This window comes from Eublepharis macularius, chromosome 1 (assembly GCF_028583425.1).
Source record: "Eublepharis macularius isolate TG4126 chromosome 1, MPM_Emac_v1.0, whole genome shotgun sequence".
Lineage (NCBI taxonomy): Eukaryota > Metazoa > Chordata > Lepidosauria > Squamata > Eublepharidae > Eublepharis > Eublepharis macularius.
Window position 1 is genome coordinate 225743613 of NC_072790.1, and position 19254 is coordinate 225762866.

Here is a 19254-nt window from a genome sequence, read left to right on the forward strand (position 1 = left end):
GACCTCCCCAACCATTTCAGGCAGGAGGAGAACCCTGGCTGGGTGTTACAAGAGGCAGATTTAGGGAGCAAGCTTGCAAAGCAATTGCTGGTCATGCATACATACAGCTGAATCTGAAAGTATATTCATAAAACAAGGCTATGAGAAATTGTGGGCAAGCTACCATGCAAAGGAGGGAGACGGGACATCTTCCTGGCCCTGAACACGCCCTGATGGTACCAAAGATCTGTGCCCAACGTTCCCGACTTCTGCTTTTTATCCTGCCAAGTCTCATGTGCATTCACAGGGGAGATTCAAAAAGGAGGGGGAGGGGGAAACCCTCATCTCTGCATCTCAATGTAAGTGTATTAGACCTGTTCAAATAATTCCTCACTGAAAGGTCTGGAGACCAGTTATGACCAATGTGGGACCTATCCTGTGGGGATCCACAAGGTGCAATCCTTACCCCCCCTCCCCCGTGCCTTTCATTCTTTATGTAAAGCCCTTAGATAAATCATTTGTAGGGTTGGGATTGGCTGTCCATACCAGTAATATATCCTCATCCAAATATCCTAGTGCGGGGTAGAGGCCTGGCAGCTGTTATTAATTGGCCAAGAGTGCACAAATTGAAACTAAAGCTTGGAAAGACTGGGGAAATGCTGGATGAGAAGGCAGAGATCCTGACCTTTGTTGACTCAAGAGCCTTGGGGTTATACTGGATCCAACATTACTGCTAAAGAAGCAAGTTAACACAGCTGCAGAAAAATGCTTTCTTCTCTCTCTGTCTAACCAAGAAGTTGGCTCCCCTACCTTGATACAGCCAATCTGACCACCTGGATCCAGGCTACTGTAATTCACTCTATTTATTTTTATTTTATGTATCTTCAATTTCTATTCCGCCCTCCCCACACCAGCAGGCTCAGGGCGGATTGTGTTAGTCTCCCCTTGAAGTCAACTCGGACACCCCAGTTGCTGCAAAATACTGCAACTCGACTATTTTTGGGAGTTAGATGGAGCATGCACATTACTTCCATTTTGCAGTTACTCTATTGGTTGTCTATCAGTTGTGTTTGTGTGGAGAGTGCCCTCAAGTCATAGCTGACTTACGGCAACCCCTGGTGGGGTTTTCATGGCAAGAGACTAACAGAGGTGGTTTGCCATTGCCTGCCTCTGCAACCCTGGTATTCATTTATCTATCTCATTTATCTCATTGAAGGTCTTCCATTCAATTACTAACCAAGGCCAACCCTGCTTAGCTTCTGAGATCTGATGAGATCAGGCTCACCTGGGCTATCCAGGTCATGGCATCTGTCAGTTACCAAACTCAATTAAAGATGTTGGCTATCACACACAAAGCCATGAACAGCCTCAGTCCCTCCTACCTATGGGACATCTCTCCTTATGCTCTGCCACAACAGCTTCACTCATCTGAGCAGGACCTTCTGCTGTAAATGAACAGAGTCAACAATTGCCCATACATGGGTATTCTCCATTGTGGCCTTCCCAGCTTGCCTGAGGAGGTCAGGAAAGCTCCCACTTCGTTTTCTGCAAATGATGCAAAACTGAATTATTCAAGAGGTCTTTTCTACACAGATAATAGGGCTGTTCTGTAAAAAAAAACAGCTCTGAAAAATACTTGGGTGAAGAGTTAGGGGCTGTGGTCTGTACTACTGTATATAATTCATACTGGCTGTTACTGTAAATTGGATCCTGTGTAATTTTTGCTTCATTTAACAAGTCAGTACCTATGCTTTGTTCAGTTCTGTTTCAGAGTTCTGGTGGGTTCCAAATTTCTACAGTCCAAATCCTATTGATTATTGGATGTCCCATCATGTTAATTGTATTGACTTACTCTTGTGTAATCCACATTGTGTGTATTATGTGCCATCAAGTCGCCTCCAACCTATGGTGACCCTATGAAAGAAAGACCTCCAAAACGTACTCTCATTAACAGACTTTCTCAGATCTTGCAAACAATCCACCTTGAGTCCCGGTCCCAGTGAAAAAGGGAGAGTATAAATAAATAAATGTTGTAGCAGCTAGCTTTCTGCAACATAGCAATTAACAGCACAGAAATAGAAAAGGGGACATTGCTGAAAGCAGGGACAGTAACACAGGCCATGCAAGATCTTTTTTTGATATGGTATCTAGCTGGGTAGAGATCGAGAATGCTGCAGCCATGGTGTGTCTTGCCTTCAACAAAGCATTGGCTTCCATGATATCCTGTGGGACAAGATAGTTAAACCTGGGCTGGACAACACTGGTGGTAGACAAATTGGTTAAATGTCCATACCCAGCTAGGTTAATGAGTTTGAATCAACCTGGAGGTAGGCCTTGGCGTGCTGCAGGGTTCCATCTTAGATCTTATACAGTTCCAACGTTTTTATAAGCAGCTTGAATAAGGATTTAAGGGGGTCACCAGAAAGCTGGAAGGAACAATTAACACCAAAGGTGAAGTCAGGATCCAAAATTATTTTGAAAGGCTGGGACACTGAGCCAATCCAACAAAATTAATTTCAGCAGGGGAATCTGAACTCTTAGGTTTAAGCCCCCCAAATTCTAAAGCACAGAACTATAGGCTGGAGGGCCTTGGCTTGGCTACGGTACATGAGTAAAGGATCTAAGTGTCCTTGTTGACTATAAGCAGAACATAAGCCAACCGAGTTATGCAGCAGTGTAGAGAAGGAATGCAATCATGGACTACTACACCAACAGAAACATAGGCCCCAGATAATGGGGAAATAGTTCCACTCTATTCTGCTCTGATCAGACCTCAAATAGAAGTACTGTAGCCAGTTCCAGGCACCGTATTTTAAGGCCATCAACTGGAGCATATCCAGATGAGGCCACCAGGATGCTGAAAAGCATGGAAACCATGTTCTATGAGGAAAGATTAAATGGCTGGGCATCTTTAGCATGAAGAAAATTGGGCAGGGGCGGGGGAGACATGATTGCAGTTGCAAGTATCTGAAAGGCTGTCACTGAGAAGCTGGAGCAATCTTGCTGTCTTTTGCTCCATTATGGACTAGAACCCATAGATGGAAATTAAAATCATTTTCAGCAAAATACTAGAAGCTTAATGGACGAGTGTTCCACAGTGGAACTGCCTGCCCCTGGAGGGGATGGACTCACTTTCAGTACAGATCGGTGTGTTGAAGCTTGATGGCCACTATTGGGGATGCTGTAGTTCATGCCTTGACCAGCAGGTTCAACTAGTTCATTGTTTCTCAGCCTGAGAGTTGGGGCCCAGAAGTGGGTTGTGAAGCCTGAGATAGTGGGCCACAAGTCAGCCCTACCTAATGGTCACCTCTGCTCATAGCGTTGCTCTCTCTCCTCTTCCTCCAGGCCATCTTCACAACATTCTTGCTTCCCCCACCCTTTGCAACTGAGTGGGGAGAGCCATCTGGCAACTAGTAACTGTACAAGTATACACATTTTCTTACGTAGAAAAATATTTCTGTAGAAAAATCATGACGCGTGAAGCAGTTCCTGTACCAACCAACTTCAGTGCTTCGAGGCAAAGCTTTGACCTGTTTTGGAAACTAAGACCTGACCCTGGAAACAGTGTCTTCCATATGATGTATTAAAGGTAAAGGTAGTTCCCCTGTGCAAGCACTGAGTTTATTACTGACCCATGGAAGGACGTTGCATCACGAAGTTTTCTTGGCAGATTTTTTGTTACGGGGTAGTTTACCATTGCCTTCCTCAGTCATCTACACTTTACCCTCAGGAAACTGGGTACTCATTTTACTGACCTCAGAAGGATGGAAGGCTGAGTCAACCTTGAGCTAGCTAATTGAACCCGGCTTCCGCCAGGCTCGAACTCAGGTCATGAGCAGAGCTTAAGAGCCCCATGGCGCAGAGCAGTAAGCTGCAGTAGTGCAGCCCAAACTCCCCTATCATCAGTAAATTTGGTCTTCTTGCAGCCCTTTGGCAAAATGATTAGCCAGAGCTCCCTTTCCAGTAATGCAGCCCCCCCATCGCTGAGCGGTTTTCCAAAGCCACACCAACTTCAGCCTATAAAGGTGGTGTAGATGAGCAAGCCAGGTGACACCCTTGGAGACCATCTCAATCCTCACACACTCTGGGGCTCTTGCTACACCGTAAGTATAACTGGAAAGGGGACTGGCCAGGAAAAGCAGATCTCATCTGATGTCTTTCCCTTCACCTATAAGCATCTCCTATTGGCAAAAGTTAAGTCACAGCCCTGGATTGTTGGGACAGAAATAAGAGACATGACCTGTGTAAAAATGATATTTATTCACTAATGCTTATTACAGTACCTTAAAATAAAAGAGCCAAAACACACTTGAGATTAAACTGCTATAAAAAGATATGTGAGTGATCCCGAGAATTAAAAATGAAAGAACAATGAAGAAAAACAAATTCCCAAATCCACAAAATTATCTGTAACATTTGGGGAGAGGGAGAAACAAAGCCACCATCTCAATATAAAACTGGTCGACCAGGGAGACAGGGGCAAGGTAAGTGTAGAGAAGGAATGGCAACCCAGGTGTGCAAGGGGCTACAAAACTGACCGAGACAGCACAAAAGCAGAGAGTTGAGGTATTGTAGCCTAATTTCCAGCCCTTGGATGGGTTAAAAAAAAAAAAAGATGGAAGTCTTTTTGCAAATGCCCAAGGAACAGATGCATCACAGGGCAGAGAAATTGAGGCCGATATCCATCCTTGCTCCTCAACCCCAAACACAGAAACATTGAACAAAGCCAATTTAAGAATCCAGGCTCGGCCTTGCTATCCCCCCACCCCCACAACAGAATTAACCTGAGCATGGAATTCCCACAATGTAGTGGGCTTCACACAGCTTTATTCATTTTAAAAATCCTCCCCCTCACAACTTATCCCCCCCCCACTACCACCCACCCAAAGGACAAGAGACTACAATAAAACGAAGGTCTAAAAACAAGCCATTTTGGTGTTTTATTACGGTAGTGAGTTTAAGACACAGGTGTGATGCTTTGAACGAGAACGTGCCCCAGCTAGGGGTGAGACAGCAATTCCCCCAATGCAATTTAGCAAAGATTTTCTTAATGAGTGAAACCCCCTCCCCCTCTAGTCCTGTGAATCAGCCCACCCCACCCCACCCAGTTATGGGAGAACAAACAAGTGCAAGAATAAGGAAAGCTGGGGGTGCGCTTCCCTATGGGAGCTGTGGCCCTGAGGGGATCTAGGAGCAGAAGTGCACAATGGCACCAACAGAGAGGTCCTTCTTCACATTTCACACACTCTCGAGTTTGTAGAACCACGTATAATCCTGAAGGCCTCTAGCCCACCTGAAGAAGAGTCTGTACAGGGTTTTTAAAAGTTTTCATTCTGTTTACCTTTCCTCATACAACTATCCCCATGAGGAAAGTGAGACAATCACCTTATACAGCAGGGTGACAAGTTAGGCTTTAATGTGAACCCAAACCAGCTGCAGGCTAGATTTGCACTCATGTCCCAGTGAAGCAAAATAACTACCCCTTCCCACTATGACAGAGAGCCCTGAGCCATCTCACACTGCCTTCTGCAGGCAAATAGACTGTGGGCAGAGAAGGATTCAAATGCTTTTTGGGTACACGGGAAGATGCAAAAGGGGGCTTTGGAGGTAGGTTTGAAGTCAGTTTTAGAAAAAACAGGCACATGTGTTAGTACACTATTACACACCACCCAGTTGCAGAGAGAGACCTTTCCTCAGCTCTCTACCGCAACCCAGGGTGACTGGAGAAAACTGTCATTAACAAAAATAATAATGGTGGGACTTCAAGAACAGCTTCTGAAATATCACTTGCAGGACTGATTCCTCCCAGGAAGGGACACAGAAGGCAAGAGGGCGACAAAAGCGGGAGACAGTTTTCGTTCCTGGAAAGACGCCTCTACCCACCAAGTCTGGCCAAACCAGAGAGCACAACAGCTCCCACTGGGTTTTCCTCCAAGAGCAGCAGGGGCTGAAAGAAGAATCCATACACACAACGTGGGGAACCAGGATGCGGCAAACAGACTTCAAGTAAGGCTTGGACAAAAGGGGACTCAGGCAGGCAGCACAACACTTGCAGCCGACGCTCCCAGAGAGGCACGCAACACACAGAAGGTCTTGGATGATCTTCACAGGCATCTGCTGATAAGCAGGAGGGCTGAATTCCCTTAAACAAGCCCTGCTCCATGAGGCAAAGAAGTGACAGCACAAAAGGTCCTTTGCTCTTCCCGTCCAAACTACTAACCACCTACCCTGCAGACAGCACAGAAATCAAAAGAATGGTAAGGGGGGGGGGAATCTATAATGCTGGCAATTAAATGGAAAAACACCCCCCCCCTTCCTTGAATTAAAATGTACTAAAATCCACTGCTACACAAATATGACTGCTTGAGGCTGTGGTCAACACTCCACGTGTCTGGGACTTACCAAGGTGGGGTGAACAAAGCCGAGACCCTTTCTCTGATCCACGGGCAACAGGGCTACCCCCCTCCCTTCCACCAGAAGACAGCCCTGAGTCAAACAACTAATCCTACTTGTCTGTAAAAACACGAAAGGGAGTAATGACGTTTCTATTTTTACAGGGATTCTTTGGGCCAACATCCAACCTCCACTAAGACCGAGGTAAATCTCAGAAGACCTTCTCCAAGAAAGGCAAATGGAGCCGAGTTCACACTGCTGAAGTCAGGGACTGGTTTCAAAGTGCGTACAATGTCATCCAGGATCTCTCCTTGGTATAGGAGGCTGCTCTTGACTGGCACATACTTGTCTTTTGAGTTACACCAGCAATAAAACCACTTCTTTTAGGAAGAGGGAGAACAAGATGACAAAGGGGCTTGTAACCTCTTCCCTCTATAGGGTTGTTTTTTTTCCAGGCAAATGTGTTATGTTTGAATGTAGGAAAAGAAAAAGCAGAGAAAGTAAAATCATTCAAAGCAGCTTCCTTTTCAGCTTGCCAGCCCAGCTTGCAGAGGCAGAAGCCTAAAGACTGGCTGTCAATTCAATAGCGCAAGGTTAGTGAGGTGAGAAGGCGCTTATGTCCCTTCTCCCAGCAATCACTGCACGGCTTCCCCATCCTGACCACTTACAGCAGCTTTGTTCCTAGCGTATTAAGGCTGCAGATATGATGATCCTCAGCCACACGTGAGTGCTGGTGTTGCTCCCAGCATCTGCTCAAGGCTCATGCCTGAAACCTCCAGATAGACTGAGGCCTCAGAAGGATTGGGGGGGGGCATCCCTTCACTCCCCGGGGCAACTGCTAAGTGAGAGAGGTTCAAACCACGGTGGAGAGAACAGCGAGAGCCGGTGTGGGGGAGGGCCTGATCCAACTGATGGAGACACCAACCAAGAGCAGGAGGTGGTAGAAGAAAGAGTAAACCGCAAAAGGAAAAAGAGCCCCTGTAATGCAGCAAACAACCGAAGGTTCCTCTTCGGAGCCTCCTTTCTTCTCTGCTGCCCCAACACCCATCAGGAAGAGTTTTGGTTCTGATAGATGGAGGCCTTTTCCTTCAGCAAGTCCAGACACAAATGACAGCTCCAGCTCCCTGCAGAAACCAATGGGGTGGGGGACACATAAGACATCCAAGTCAGCTAAAGGAAACAGGCAATGCTGAAATGCAACTATTTTCTGGAAAGAAGCAGTCAATCAGGAATATTCAGTGATTTATTTCACCTATACATCTTTCTTCCCACTGGGGACCCAAAGCAGCTTACGTTGTTCTCCTCTCTTACATTTAATCCTCACAACAGCCCTGAAAGGTAGGTTAGGCTGAGAGCGTGGGAGTCCCAAAGTTACCCGGTATACTTTCATGGCAGAGCGGAGATTCCAACAAGGGTCTTCTATATCCTAGTCCAACAGTCTATAACCACTACAACATGCTGACTCTATAAACAAGCAGCTGTCCCTTTTACTTCTACAGCAACTGGGTATGGGATGACATCAGAGCCTTTCTTTCTGACAGCCAGTGTAGTGTAGCACCCGGACTGCCAAATCTGGAAGTGGAAGATTCAGTTTTTAAATCTCTGCCCACCTCTGCTGTGCATTCACAGGCAAATCACCAAATTTCAGCCTTACAAGATCCATGGAAAGATAGAGGTGCTTGTGCTCAAGGCTTCATGTTCCCCAGAAGTAGTATGGGCCCATTCTCCCAAGCACAGCATGTAAACGTAAAACATTACGCTTACACCATGCTGACTTAACCTTGCCTCTGAAATACCGATCATGGAAGTCTTAGAACATCTTAAAAATGCTCAGATTTCAACTCTGGGGAGCATTCAGGAAAAGAGAAAGTTCTAAGACTGGGGGGAAGCCACCCAAGATCACACACATGTGCCATTACTGTTCAGATATGACCCACTGATTGAACAGCACGGCCAAAGACTGCAGCGGTACACAGATGAGGAGACGGCTGGTCACTCAGGCATGTGAAAATTATGTAAGTTCTTTATTCCACATCTAGACCCAATGCTGCCTCTTCCGACCAGCAGCAGCTCCCAGACACAGAACATTCTTTCTCAGCTAGGGCTGTTTTAGAAGAAGGAGGTGTGGACTGAACCGGGGATCTTCTACGTGCAAGGCAAGTGCTCTAACGCTATGCAATGGCTTCATTTAGGGTTTTTGTGGAAGTTATGCAATATATAAATGCCCATTTGCTTGAAGCAGAGCCATTTGAGAAATAAAAAAGCCTCTACTCCGCAGACTGAACTGTGATCCATGACTTGAAAATTAACAGGCAATTTAAGATTAACTAAAGGAAGAACTATCCTGCAACCTCTGGCCACACGTCTGTTGCTTGAAGCATCCTTTCAAAACCCCGAGTCAGCAGCAGCTCAGGAAATGAGTCAGCGAACTACCTGCTGCAAGATGCAGCCAACTTTTGCTACATAAAGTGAATTCATAACTGCTCCCTGACAAAGCAAGACTGAAAGCCTGAAGGAAATATTCCAATGTGACTGGGAATGAAGATCCTTCAGTCAGCCTAAACGGGTACACAGAAGGGTAGCTATCACTCAAAGAAGGGGCACAAGAGTTGTGCTTAGTAGTCTTGCCTCCAAACCACCAGCAGGTGGAAAGACAGAGGAGGGGAGCAGCACTCACCTTCAGGCGGCTCTGACATGGGTGGGGTTAGGCAGTACATATGATAGCCACGGTCACAATCATCACAGAAGAGCAGCTGATCCTAAGAAGGGGGAAGGAAGACATAATAGAAAGTACATATTAATCCTCTTCATCTGTGACAAAATTCAGCAGCCTGAGGATGCCAACTCCCACCCTCCCTTATGGTTGAAGAAAAGCACAACTCAAGTTTGATGAGTCCTATACTGGAGGGGGTCAGGGCCACCTCTGGCTCTCTCACACCTCTCCCAAGACTATTTAATATTTCCTTTGCCTGGGGCTGAACAGAAGAGAAGCTGATATCTCACTGTTCCACTGTACAGAATAAAAAAGAAAGATGGTGCTGGCCCCTACTATTGATGCTCAAGGACCCAGGCAGATTGGTCCTTGAACATCAAGGGCCCAGGCAGAAACAGCTTATCCCAAATCAACAGCCCAATGAAGTGCACTGAGCCCTTCATCAGTAACTGAAAACACTGTGCTCAGCACGAGTGAACAGAACACTAGGAAGGATACATTCACAAGCAAGTCAGGGCTAAACAGCAGTTCTGAAGGGCTTTACTGGCCTATCAAGCCCAAATCTCCAAGAACTCCCCCACACACATCATTTGTCGTATCTGTTATTGCCAAGGGGGTTACGCTCCTTGAACCCTCAAAACTACTCTTTGAAAGCCTTCACAAGAGATGCAAGGAAAAGCAAAAAAACAGGGTTTCTCACCTGTAACTGTTGATCGTCGAGTCTCTTCTGTGCAGACACACATTGGGACTGCGCAGGCGCAGGCCAGCCGCGGAAAAGATTTTTCTAGCTCTAAGAGATGTGAGGGGGACGTTCGGATCCACCGCGCATGCGCGCCGGTGTTCCCGCCAATTTTGAATGCATATATATCCGAACGTCCCCGGCATTCCCTCAGTTCACCTGAGCCGCCGGAGAAACAATGGAAGAAACCAAGCACTCACAGCGGGGCAGGCGGGAGGGAATGTGTGTCTGCACAGAAGAGACTCGACGATCAACAGTTACAGGTGAGAAACCCTGTTTATCGTCTTCGTCCTTCTGTGCAGCCCCACATTGGGAGAGTAACTAGCATCTCACCAATGGGGGCGGGTGTGAGTGTCTACTTGAACAAGGACTGCAGGACAGCTGTGCCCACAGCCGAGTCACGTCGTGCATGCACATCCACAGAATAGTGCTTGATGAAAGTGTCTGCAGAGGACCATGTCGCAGCTTGGCAGACGTCCCGGAGCGGCACTCCCCGTAGGAAGGCAGCAGAAGCAGCTTGCGCTCGAGTGGAATGAGCGGTAACCAACAAGGGACACTGGACTCCAGCATGCTGATAGCAAAGTTTAATCGTAGACACAATCCAGCGAGAGATGGACTGGGCAGAAGCAGGTGAGCCCTTGCGAGGGCCAGAGTAACACACAAACAGGGCAGGAGACTTCCTGAAACATTTGGTGCGGTGCAAGTAAAACAATAAAGCACGCTTTACATCCAATGTGTGTAGTGCTCGTTCCCCTGGGGATGAAGGTGTTGGAAAAAAGGAAGGGAGGAACACCTTTTGCTGTAGGTGAAACCTTGAGACTACCTTGGGCAGAAACTCCATGCTAGTGTGGAGCATGACAGTACCAGGGAAAAACTGCAGGAAGGGAGGGTCACACCGCAGGGCAGACAGCTCCCCAACACGCCTAGAGGACGTGATTGCTACCAGGAAAGCCACCTTCTGAGTGAGCAAAGGTAGGGGACAAGAAGATAGAGGCTCAAAGGGCTGGAGCATCAGCCGGGAGAGAACCAGGGAGAGACTCCATTGCGGAATGGGATGGGCCCTAGGAGGGAAGGTCTTGAACAGGCCCTTCAGGAACTGCTTGGAAAGCCAGTGAGTAAAAACTGTCTTCCCATCAATCTGCTCATGGAAGGCAGAGATCGCAGCCATGTGGACCTTAACACTGGAAAACGCAAGGCCCTGGGAGCAGAGTTCCAGGAGGTAGTCTAGGATGACAGGAAGCGGGCAACTAAAGGGAGAAACCCCCTTCAGGGCCAACCACCGGGAAAAGCGTGACCACTTCCTCTGATAGGACAACCTGGTGGACGGTTTCCGGGCATTCAAGATCACCCCAAGCACTCCAGAAGAGAGGCTCACTCCCGGGTGCCCAGAAGCCAGGCAGTCAGATTCAGTACAGCCACATCGTGATGCCACACCCCGTCCCTGGTTAAGAGGTCCGGGGCGTGAGGCAGGGGGAGGCATCGCCCCTGGGACAGGGAAAGTAAAAGGGGGAACCAATCCTGGCGAGGCCACCGAGGGGCAACGAGGATACAGTGGGTTCGGAAGGCCCTGACCCTGGAAAGAACCTTGTACAGGAGCGGGAAGGGCGGGAAGGCATAAAAGAGCCCTGGGGACCAAGGTATTTGGAAGGCATCCCCTAGGGAGTGGCGGCCAATGCCGGCCCGGGAGCAGAACAGCGGGGCCTGTTTGTTGCGGGCAGTGGCGAAGAGGTCGACCAACGGCGTGCCCCATGTGCGGAAAACCTGGTCGAGGTAAACCCTGTTTAGGGACCACTCGTGCTGAGGCAAAAACACCCTGCTCAGCGCATCCGCCGAGGTGTTGAGATCCCCGGCAATGTGCACGGCTCTGGGAAGGACGTTGTTGACCATGGCCCAATTCCATAGAGTCGTTGCCTCCTTGCAGAGCTTGAGCGAGACCGTCCCTCCCTGCTTGTTGAGGTAGTAGCAGGCCGTGGTATTGTCCGACAGGACCTGAACCCTCCTGTTCCGAATGGCATCTGCAAAAGAAGCGAGGGAGTAACGGATCGCCCTAAGCTCAAGAAGGTTGATATGCATGGATGCCTCAGATGGGGACCAGATGCCCTGAGCCGAAAGCTGTCCACAGCGCCCCCCCCATCCCAAGTTGGAGGCATCGGTATAAACCGTGACCTCAGCTAGGAAGGGGCCGAAAGGACAACCTTCAGACAGGTTCCCAGGGACAGTCCACCAGGCCAGAGAGCGCAGCACCACCCTGGGGATGGAAAACCTCTGGTGCTGACCCATGGTAAGGGGGTTGTACCTCCGGACAAACCAGTTTTGCAGAGGCCTCATACGCAGGCGCGCAAAGAAAACCACCCCTGTGGTGGAGGCCATAAGGCCCAACAGAGTCTGAACCAAAAGGGCAGTCTGATACCGGCAATGCATAAAATGCCGGGCCAAAGCGGAAAGCCTGGCCAACCGGTCTGGGGGCAGGTAGGCTCTACCCAGCAGGGAATTGAAATGGACCCCAATAAACCTAATGGCCATGCCTGGGGTCAGGATAGACTTATCCCCATTAACCACCAAGCCCAGCCTAGCCAGCACGGACAAAGTGAGGGCAATATGGGCCTGGAGAGAGTCAGGCGAGGGTCCCACCAGGAGCCAGTCATCCAGGTACGGGTAGATAAAGCAACCCTGGGACCGCAGGTATGCCACTACGGTGGCCATGCACTTTGTGAACACTCTGGGTGCAGAGGCTAGCCCGAAGGGCAACACTGTATATTCATACACAGAATTCCCATACACAAACCGCAGGTATTTCCTGTGGCCCTCAAATATAGAAATGTGGAAGTAGGCATCCTTCAGGTCTAGAATGGCCAGCCAGACGCCCACTTCCAGGAGTTCCATGACTCGCGCCAGGGTCAGCATGCGAAACTTCTCAGCCTTCAAATAACCATTGAGGCCTCGAAGGTCTAAGATAGGCCGGGAACCTCCACCCTTCTTATCCACAAGGAAGTATCTGGAATAAAATCCCCATGGGGAAGTAGAGACATTGACCACCCGGACAGCACCTTTGGTAACCAACTCCATAACATTATTGTGTAACACAACATCACAACATGGAGAACAACGGGGAGGGAGAGAGAGAGGGGGTGCATCCGTAAACATTAACTTGTAACCATGGGCCACAATGGACAGGACCCAAGCGTCAGAAGTAACACGTTGCCAACAGGGCAAAAAAGGTCGAAGCCTGTCCAGAAACTGGGCAGCAGAGGAAGCACCCTCGGAGGCCAACGGGGGAGCGTTCAGGCGCAGTCAGAAGACCGAGGGCTTCTGCGCCGAGGTCGAAGGCTTGGGTGAAGAGGGCTGTTGCCTGCCCTTGGACCGGCCGGAGCGCCTGGAAGGGTGACGCTGCTGGGCAGAGTAGGATCGGTGACCGTAGGACTGGCCCGAGAAGAAGCGCCCTTGACGCTGCTGGTAAGGCTGGTAAGGGGTCTGGTAGGATCGGAACCGACCATAGCGATACCTCGGACCCGACGACTGGGCTGAGGGGGCGACCCCGAGGGACTTGGCCGTCTGCTGATTCTTCTTCATCAGGGAGAGGGACTCATCCGTCTTCTCCGAGAAGAGCTGGGGCCCCTCGAACGGGAAGTCCTCCACCTTCGCCTTCTTCTCTGGAGGCAGGGCCGTGGACCGAAGCCAGGCGTGCCGACGCAGGACCACCGAAGTTGCCATCGCTCGCGCTGCAGAGTCGGCGGCGTCCTTGCCAGCTGTCATTTGCTGTTTTGACAGCTTCACGGCCTCGGCTTGGAGGGCCTTAACCAGGTGGCGGCGATCCTCCGGGAGGTCGGAGAGGTAAGAGGACAGCCTCTTCCACAGGAATAGATTATAGGATCCCATTATAGCCTGGAAGTTGGCAATACGGAATCCCAGAGACGCGGATGAGTAGAGTTTCCTGCCCACGCCATCCAGCTTTCTGCCTTCTCGGTCCGCCGGGGCCGACGAGGAACCGGAACGGAACCGAGCCTGACCCTCCTCAGCCACGATCGACGAGGGTTTCGGGTGATTGAAGAGGTACGGGCAATCATCTTGCTTTAAACGGTAGTACCGTTCCACCTTCTTTGCCGTCGCGGACAGGGACGCCGGCGTCTGCCAGAGCGCGAGAGCGTTATCAACAAAATCCTCCACAGGGGGAAACGCCACCGACGCGGGGGACCCGGAATACAGCGCCTCCAGCAGCTTACTCTTGGGCTTGGAGGTCGTGGAGGAGACGTCTATCTCCAGCGCGGCGGCCATCCGCACCATTTGTTCGGAGAATAGCCTGTAATCGTCATTCGGGGACGATGAGCGGGGCCCACCCACGGTGTCATTCGGGGAAGGATCCGAGGCCGCGTCTGAAGAGCACTCCGACGGTGACGCCAGACCTTCATCATCCTCGGAATCCGAAAACTCCGGCGAGGTTTGCGTCGGAACCGAAGACCGGTGAGCGGTCGGGGCCGACGGATAAGTTGCAGGAACCGGCGGTCGCAGAGGCAAGCCCGGAGGTGGAGGAGCGGGTGCTGGGAGCCCGACTGGCTGAGCCGGAACGGAGACCATCGGAACCGACGGATGTTGCAGGAAGGGCAGCGACTGCTGGAACCACGCCACAAAATCCTGCCAGGAGGTCATGTTCCCAACCCCCGCGACCGGCTGGCAAGGGGGCAGAGGAGCAGGCACCGGGGCAGGCCAGCGAAGAGGCATCGGAACCGACGAGGTAGACGGCAGTGGAACGGAGGCCTCTGAAGGCGCCGGGGCGGACGGCAGGGAGCGCTCAAAAGATTGGAACGGTTCCGGGAAAGGTGGAAACGGCATAAATTCCTCGGGAACCGACGGAGGAGGCGTGCAAGGAGGCGACGGGGTGTGGAGACTCACCACATCGTCGGGTATCAGGACTGGTTCGGCCGGAGAACCAGGCAGCACAGCCGGAGCTGGGGACAATGCACGGCCCTTGGCCCTCGACTTCGCCTTGGCCTTCTTGGACGGGGGCTCCGAAACAGCCTCCGGAACCGAAGGCTTGGAGGAGGACTTCGGCTTGGGCGCGGAACGCTTCTTGGCCTTCCGGCTCGAAGGACGATCCCCGGAACCGGAATCAGGTCGGGCCTCCGGAACGGGTTGCCCCGTCGGTTCCGAGGGGAGCGGCTCTGGCGACTTACGAGACGGCGCCGGTGACGGAGCGGCGGAGCGCGGCCTATCTCCCAAAGAGCCCGATGGCTTGGGGGGGAGAAGGTTGGCATCCCACAAGAAGGCACGGAGCCTGGCCTTCCGATCACTCCTTGCCTTCGGAGTGAAGGACATACAAATGGAGCAGCGCTCGACAACATGCCCCTCGCCCAGGCAGATGAGGCAGAGCTCATGGCCGTCCGAATGGGTCATCTTAGTGCCGCATTTATGACACTTTTTAAACAAAGATGTCTGCGACATAATGAACGGTATCTCCCGACAGATGACAAGGGGAAAATACCGACCAGCAGAAGAAACGATCCAAAACTCCGAAGAGACGCTGGAAACGAACGCTAGACAATAAGAACCTTTTCGACGGCGGCGAAAAAGGAACTGAGGGAATGCCGGGGACGTTCGGATATATATGCATTCAAAATTGGCGGGAACACCGGCGCGCATGCGCGGTGGATCCGAACGTCCCCCTCACATCTCTTAGAGCTAGAAAAATCTTTTCCGCGGCTGGCCTGCGCCTGCGCAGTCCCAATGTGGGGCTGCACAGAAGGACGAAGACGATCCTTTGCTTGCAATCCAAGCAGAAGTGGAGACACTTTCCCACCTTTAATTCCAGAGAGACAAGAGTTCAATTATGTAGAAACTGAGGGAAGGCTGTTAGCCCTCATCATGCTGGCTTAAAGAAGCCAGAAGTAAAGAGGGAGTGAGAGAAACAGCTTGATGGCTGGAAGCAGGAAAAGGTAACAAAAGAGACACCCTGCCAAAAGGAGGACAGGGAATGAGATCCACCCGTCAGGAGGGCCATGGTGGTACTCACATCATTCTCGGAGGTCCCACATATATTGCAACATTTGCATTCGATGCACTGCCAGCGGTAGGTCTTCACTGCTGCCATCATGACTGGAGTGAACTGTAAGCAAGAGGGATGGCCTGGTGGGGAGAAGCACAGCAGAACCAGCATCAAGACAGACCTCCAGGTTAGCAGGTGAACAAACGAAGATTCTGCCTCTATAGTATATTTATACCCCATTCTGCTTCCAAAGAGATGAAGACTGCACACACAGCAAGAGGGGGGTGGGGACAGAAAAGCCCTTTTTATCTTTACAAGTTTATCTTTACAAGCTTTGCAAGTTGCGTTCAACATGTAAGAGGCCACATATGAGCAGTCCTAAGCGATCAGGCCATGTATCTGTCTAACCCACCATTCTGCTTCTAATGATGGCTCGCCAGATACTTTCAGGAAGCCCTAAAGCAGGGTATTAATAGCCTTTGCCTTTTATTTGGCCCCAAGTTCCTGGTGTCCAGAAGCCCACAGGTTTCTGAACAGGAAAGCTCTATTTAGCCATTATAGCTCGTAAGCATCAACAGGCCTCTCATCCTACAGGAAGTTGTCTCATACCCCTTTAATAATGCTCACATGTTATTTTCAGTCACTTCCTTAACTCCAGAGAGCAGTGTACCAAACAAGGAGGCCAACATCTGCCATCATGAAACTTTCAAGAGGCAGGCGCTGCCGTACCCAAAACCAACAATTTCCCGCACTCCAGCAGACCACCCTTCTCAAGTTAAGGAAGTGGCTCTAAGTAATGTGTGAACTGGCCCTTAAAAGTTTGTGGTTGGGGCCGTTTCCAAAAAAATGCTCGAATGAAAGTGATGCATCCCAAAAATTGAGAAAACAAAACCAGCTGATACATGAAAAAGGTAAAATTCTCAGAAGCAATCCTCAGAGCAGCCAACTGAAAGAGGAAGATGATGAGGGAGATATTCCACAAAGGAAGACCACAGGCAGCAAAGTGCCACCTCATGGCAGGATCTGGTTTCCTCTGTTCCCCAGCTACATACCTGATCGCCCACAATCAGAGCACGAAACCAGTTCCTCCGGCTGTCCCGTCTTCTTATTGATCTTGGAGTCTCCCAGACAGAAATCGCAGTAATTGTTGGGCAAGGCCAAACCATCAGGGCCCTTCTTGGCTGCTGGGAAAGAAGCCATTTGCCGCGGACATATAAGTCAAGGCAGGCAGCCACAACAATGCCCTGCCCATGTCTATACAGGTAAGTGGCAGCTACCTAACCTAAAAGCCTCACACACACATACACAAACTAATTTTTGCAAAGAGCTCTTATGTGGGTTTTCCAGCTTGCTGGCTGGCTCTTCTACACTCGTCCTGCCTTCCTGACACTGACTGCTTGGGACAGTTATAGATTGAATTTAAGAGAACACTGCTGGTACCTGAAGGCCTAGATCAAGACAGGCCCAGTAACTCAGTCCTAGTTGTCATATTTTTATTCCACCTTTCCTCCAAGGAACTCAGGGTAGGAAACATGTTTGTCCCTTCCATTTATTCTTCACAACCACACTAAGAGGTGGGCCAGGCTGAGAGTTACTAGCCCTAGGATCACCTGTTGAATTTCATGACTAAATGGAATTCGAATTCATTGCCTGAGTCCTGGTCCAACACACTAATCACCACACCACAGTCCTGACTGTGACACCGCCATACGCAGTGTTGCATCTGCGTGCCACAGAGCTCAGCAGGTTGGGATATGCAGTAGGATATTTAATGCTTAATTTCTAAAATTAAAGACCCTGGAGGCTCAAGCTTGCCAGAATGATGTATCCTCTAACCATCAAGATAATTCTCCTAAGACACACTGCACATGCACAGAGGCAATCCAGTCTTGCACCATTACTTCTCCTAACTCTAGCTGAATACCAGCATCATCAACTCTGGCTCAAATTTAGCCAGGAAGGGAAGAAAGTTCCTGCAAAACAGTGAACTCATCAGTAAGAGCCCTGGAAGGAGAAGAGCCTCACATTTTTGCTCCTCGGGTCTCTGAGAGACAGGCGTGGGAGGCTGCGAGTCTTCCTTGTCCTCCCCTTCTTCCTCAGCCAGATGGGAGTGCGCATAGTGGTAGCTCAGCCCAGGCCGGTTCTTGTAACGCTTCCCGCAGACTGAAGAGGTAGAAATTTTAAGAAAACACAAAGACACAGGATAAGCAGCCCCATTAACCAAGAAAATGCCTCCATTTCCTCCCTCTCCACAAAGCTACTCCCCACCTATTGATACCTCCCTAAAATGTGGCTCTTCCCCAGAAACTACTACTGAAAAGGAGAAGCCACCCATAACTGCATAAACCCCAAGCCACTGCTGAAAGAGGGGCCAAATCAGATTCAGATTTCTACACACACCTGGGATTCTCTTAAATTCTGCCCACTGTGTAACAGCATACCTTGTAACCTGTACCTAGTTTTACCATCACATAACCCTTTTCCTCCATGTTTTCTTGTTCCTCCCTTGCAAGTAACAAACTGACTACAACACAGACACAAATGTTACAAACTGAAAGCAGTTTCAGATATACTTTGTAAAAAAAATAAAAACATGGTTCTAGACCTCAGAAAAGAAGTCTGAAAATACATGAGCTAAGTAGATATTCAGTGGCCTGCACTGTTCTAAGTTATAGAAAAAAGCAAGAGTCCAGTAGCTCCTATAAGACTAACTAAATTTGTGATAGGGTGTGAGCTTTATTCAGATACCTGGTATCTGAAAAAGTGAGCTGTGGATCATGAAAGCTTGCACCCTACTACAAATTTTGTTAGTCTTATATGTGCTACCGGACTCTTGCTCTTTTCTACTGCTACAGACAGACTAACATGGCTACCCATCTTGATCTAGTTCTAAATTATAGTCATGACAATGTGCCGAGAATTCTGGATATAGCTTTCCTGGTCAAAGCCGCCATCCGAGGGAGCTCTTAGCTGCCCTGCACAGCTCTGCATCTGACTCACTCTCCCTAAATCTCCAGTTATTTTGCTGCTCTCAAAGAAAAAAAAATGGTGCTTGGATACAGAACACAGACGGCACATATCCTTTGGGACAGGAACAAGCAATACTCCTCCATCATCAGTTCAACCACCCAAACTGGGCCACTAGTGGAGAACCAGTAGCATGCCCCAAAACTGGAAATTGCCAGGGCTCAGAAACATACGGGCAGGCCATGCGCAGAGGGGACTCCTCCCCTTCCCCAGTTCTTTCCCCTTAAGCAAGGGATCAGCTGTGGGGGAAAGAAACAAATCTTTTCTAAAGTCCATTAAGCCCTGCAAGTCTTTTTGCACAACTGGAAAGCTAATTTGCCAAAAAAAAGTTATGACTCTCTTAAGGCCTGTATAAACACAGCTGATTAAGTAGGGGGCTTGACTCCCTCCTTTACTGCTCTCTGCTTCTAAGGAGGCTTACTCTAA

General features: G+C 49.7%; 1 protein-coding gene across 2 annotated transcripts in view; it reads right to left on the minus strand.

The window, feature by feature from the left end:
• Positions 1-4229: 4229 nt before the first annotated feature.
• The window catches only part of DPF2 (double PHD fingers 2), a 34766-nt gene continuing 19741 nt past the window's right edge, over positions 4230-19254 (minus strand). Inside the window, exons 7-11 of one of the 2 annotated variants that reach the window (XM_054989837.1) lie at positions 17827-17964; positions 16854-16985; positions 15829-15941; positions 9050-9131; positions 4230-7496 (exon numbers count right to left, since the gene is read on the minus strand). In XM_054989837.1, the coding sequence (XP_054845812.1) occupies positions 7420-7496; positions 9050-9131; positions 15829-15941; positions 16854-16985; positions 17827-17964 (542 nt within the window). In that variant the 3' untranslated portion in view covers positions 4230-7419. The remainder of the gene's footprint in view (positions 7497-9049; positions 9132-15828; positions 15942-16853; positions 16986-17826; positions 17965-19254) is intronic. The other variant, XM_054989827.1, reaches the window with a different exon arrangement.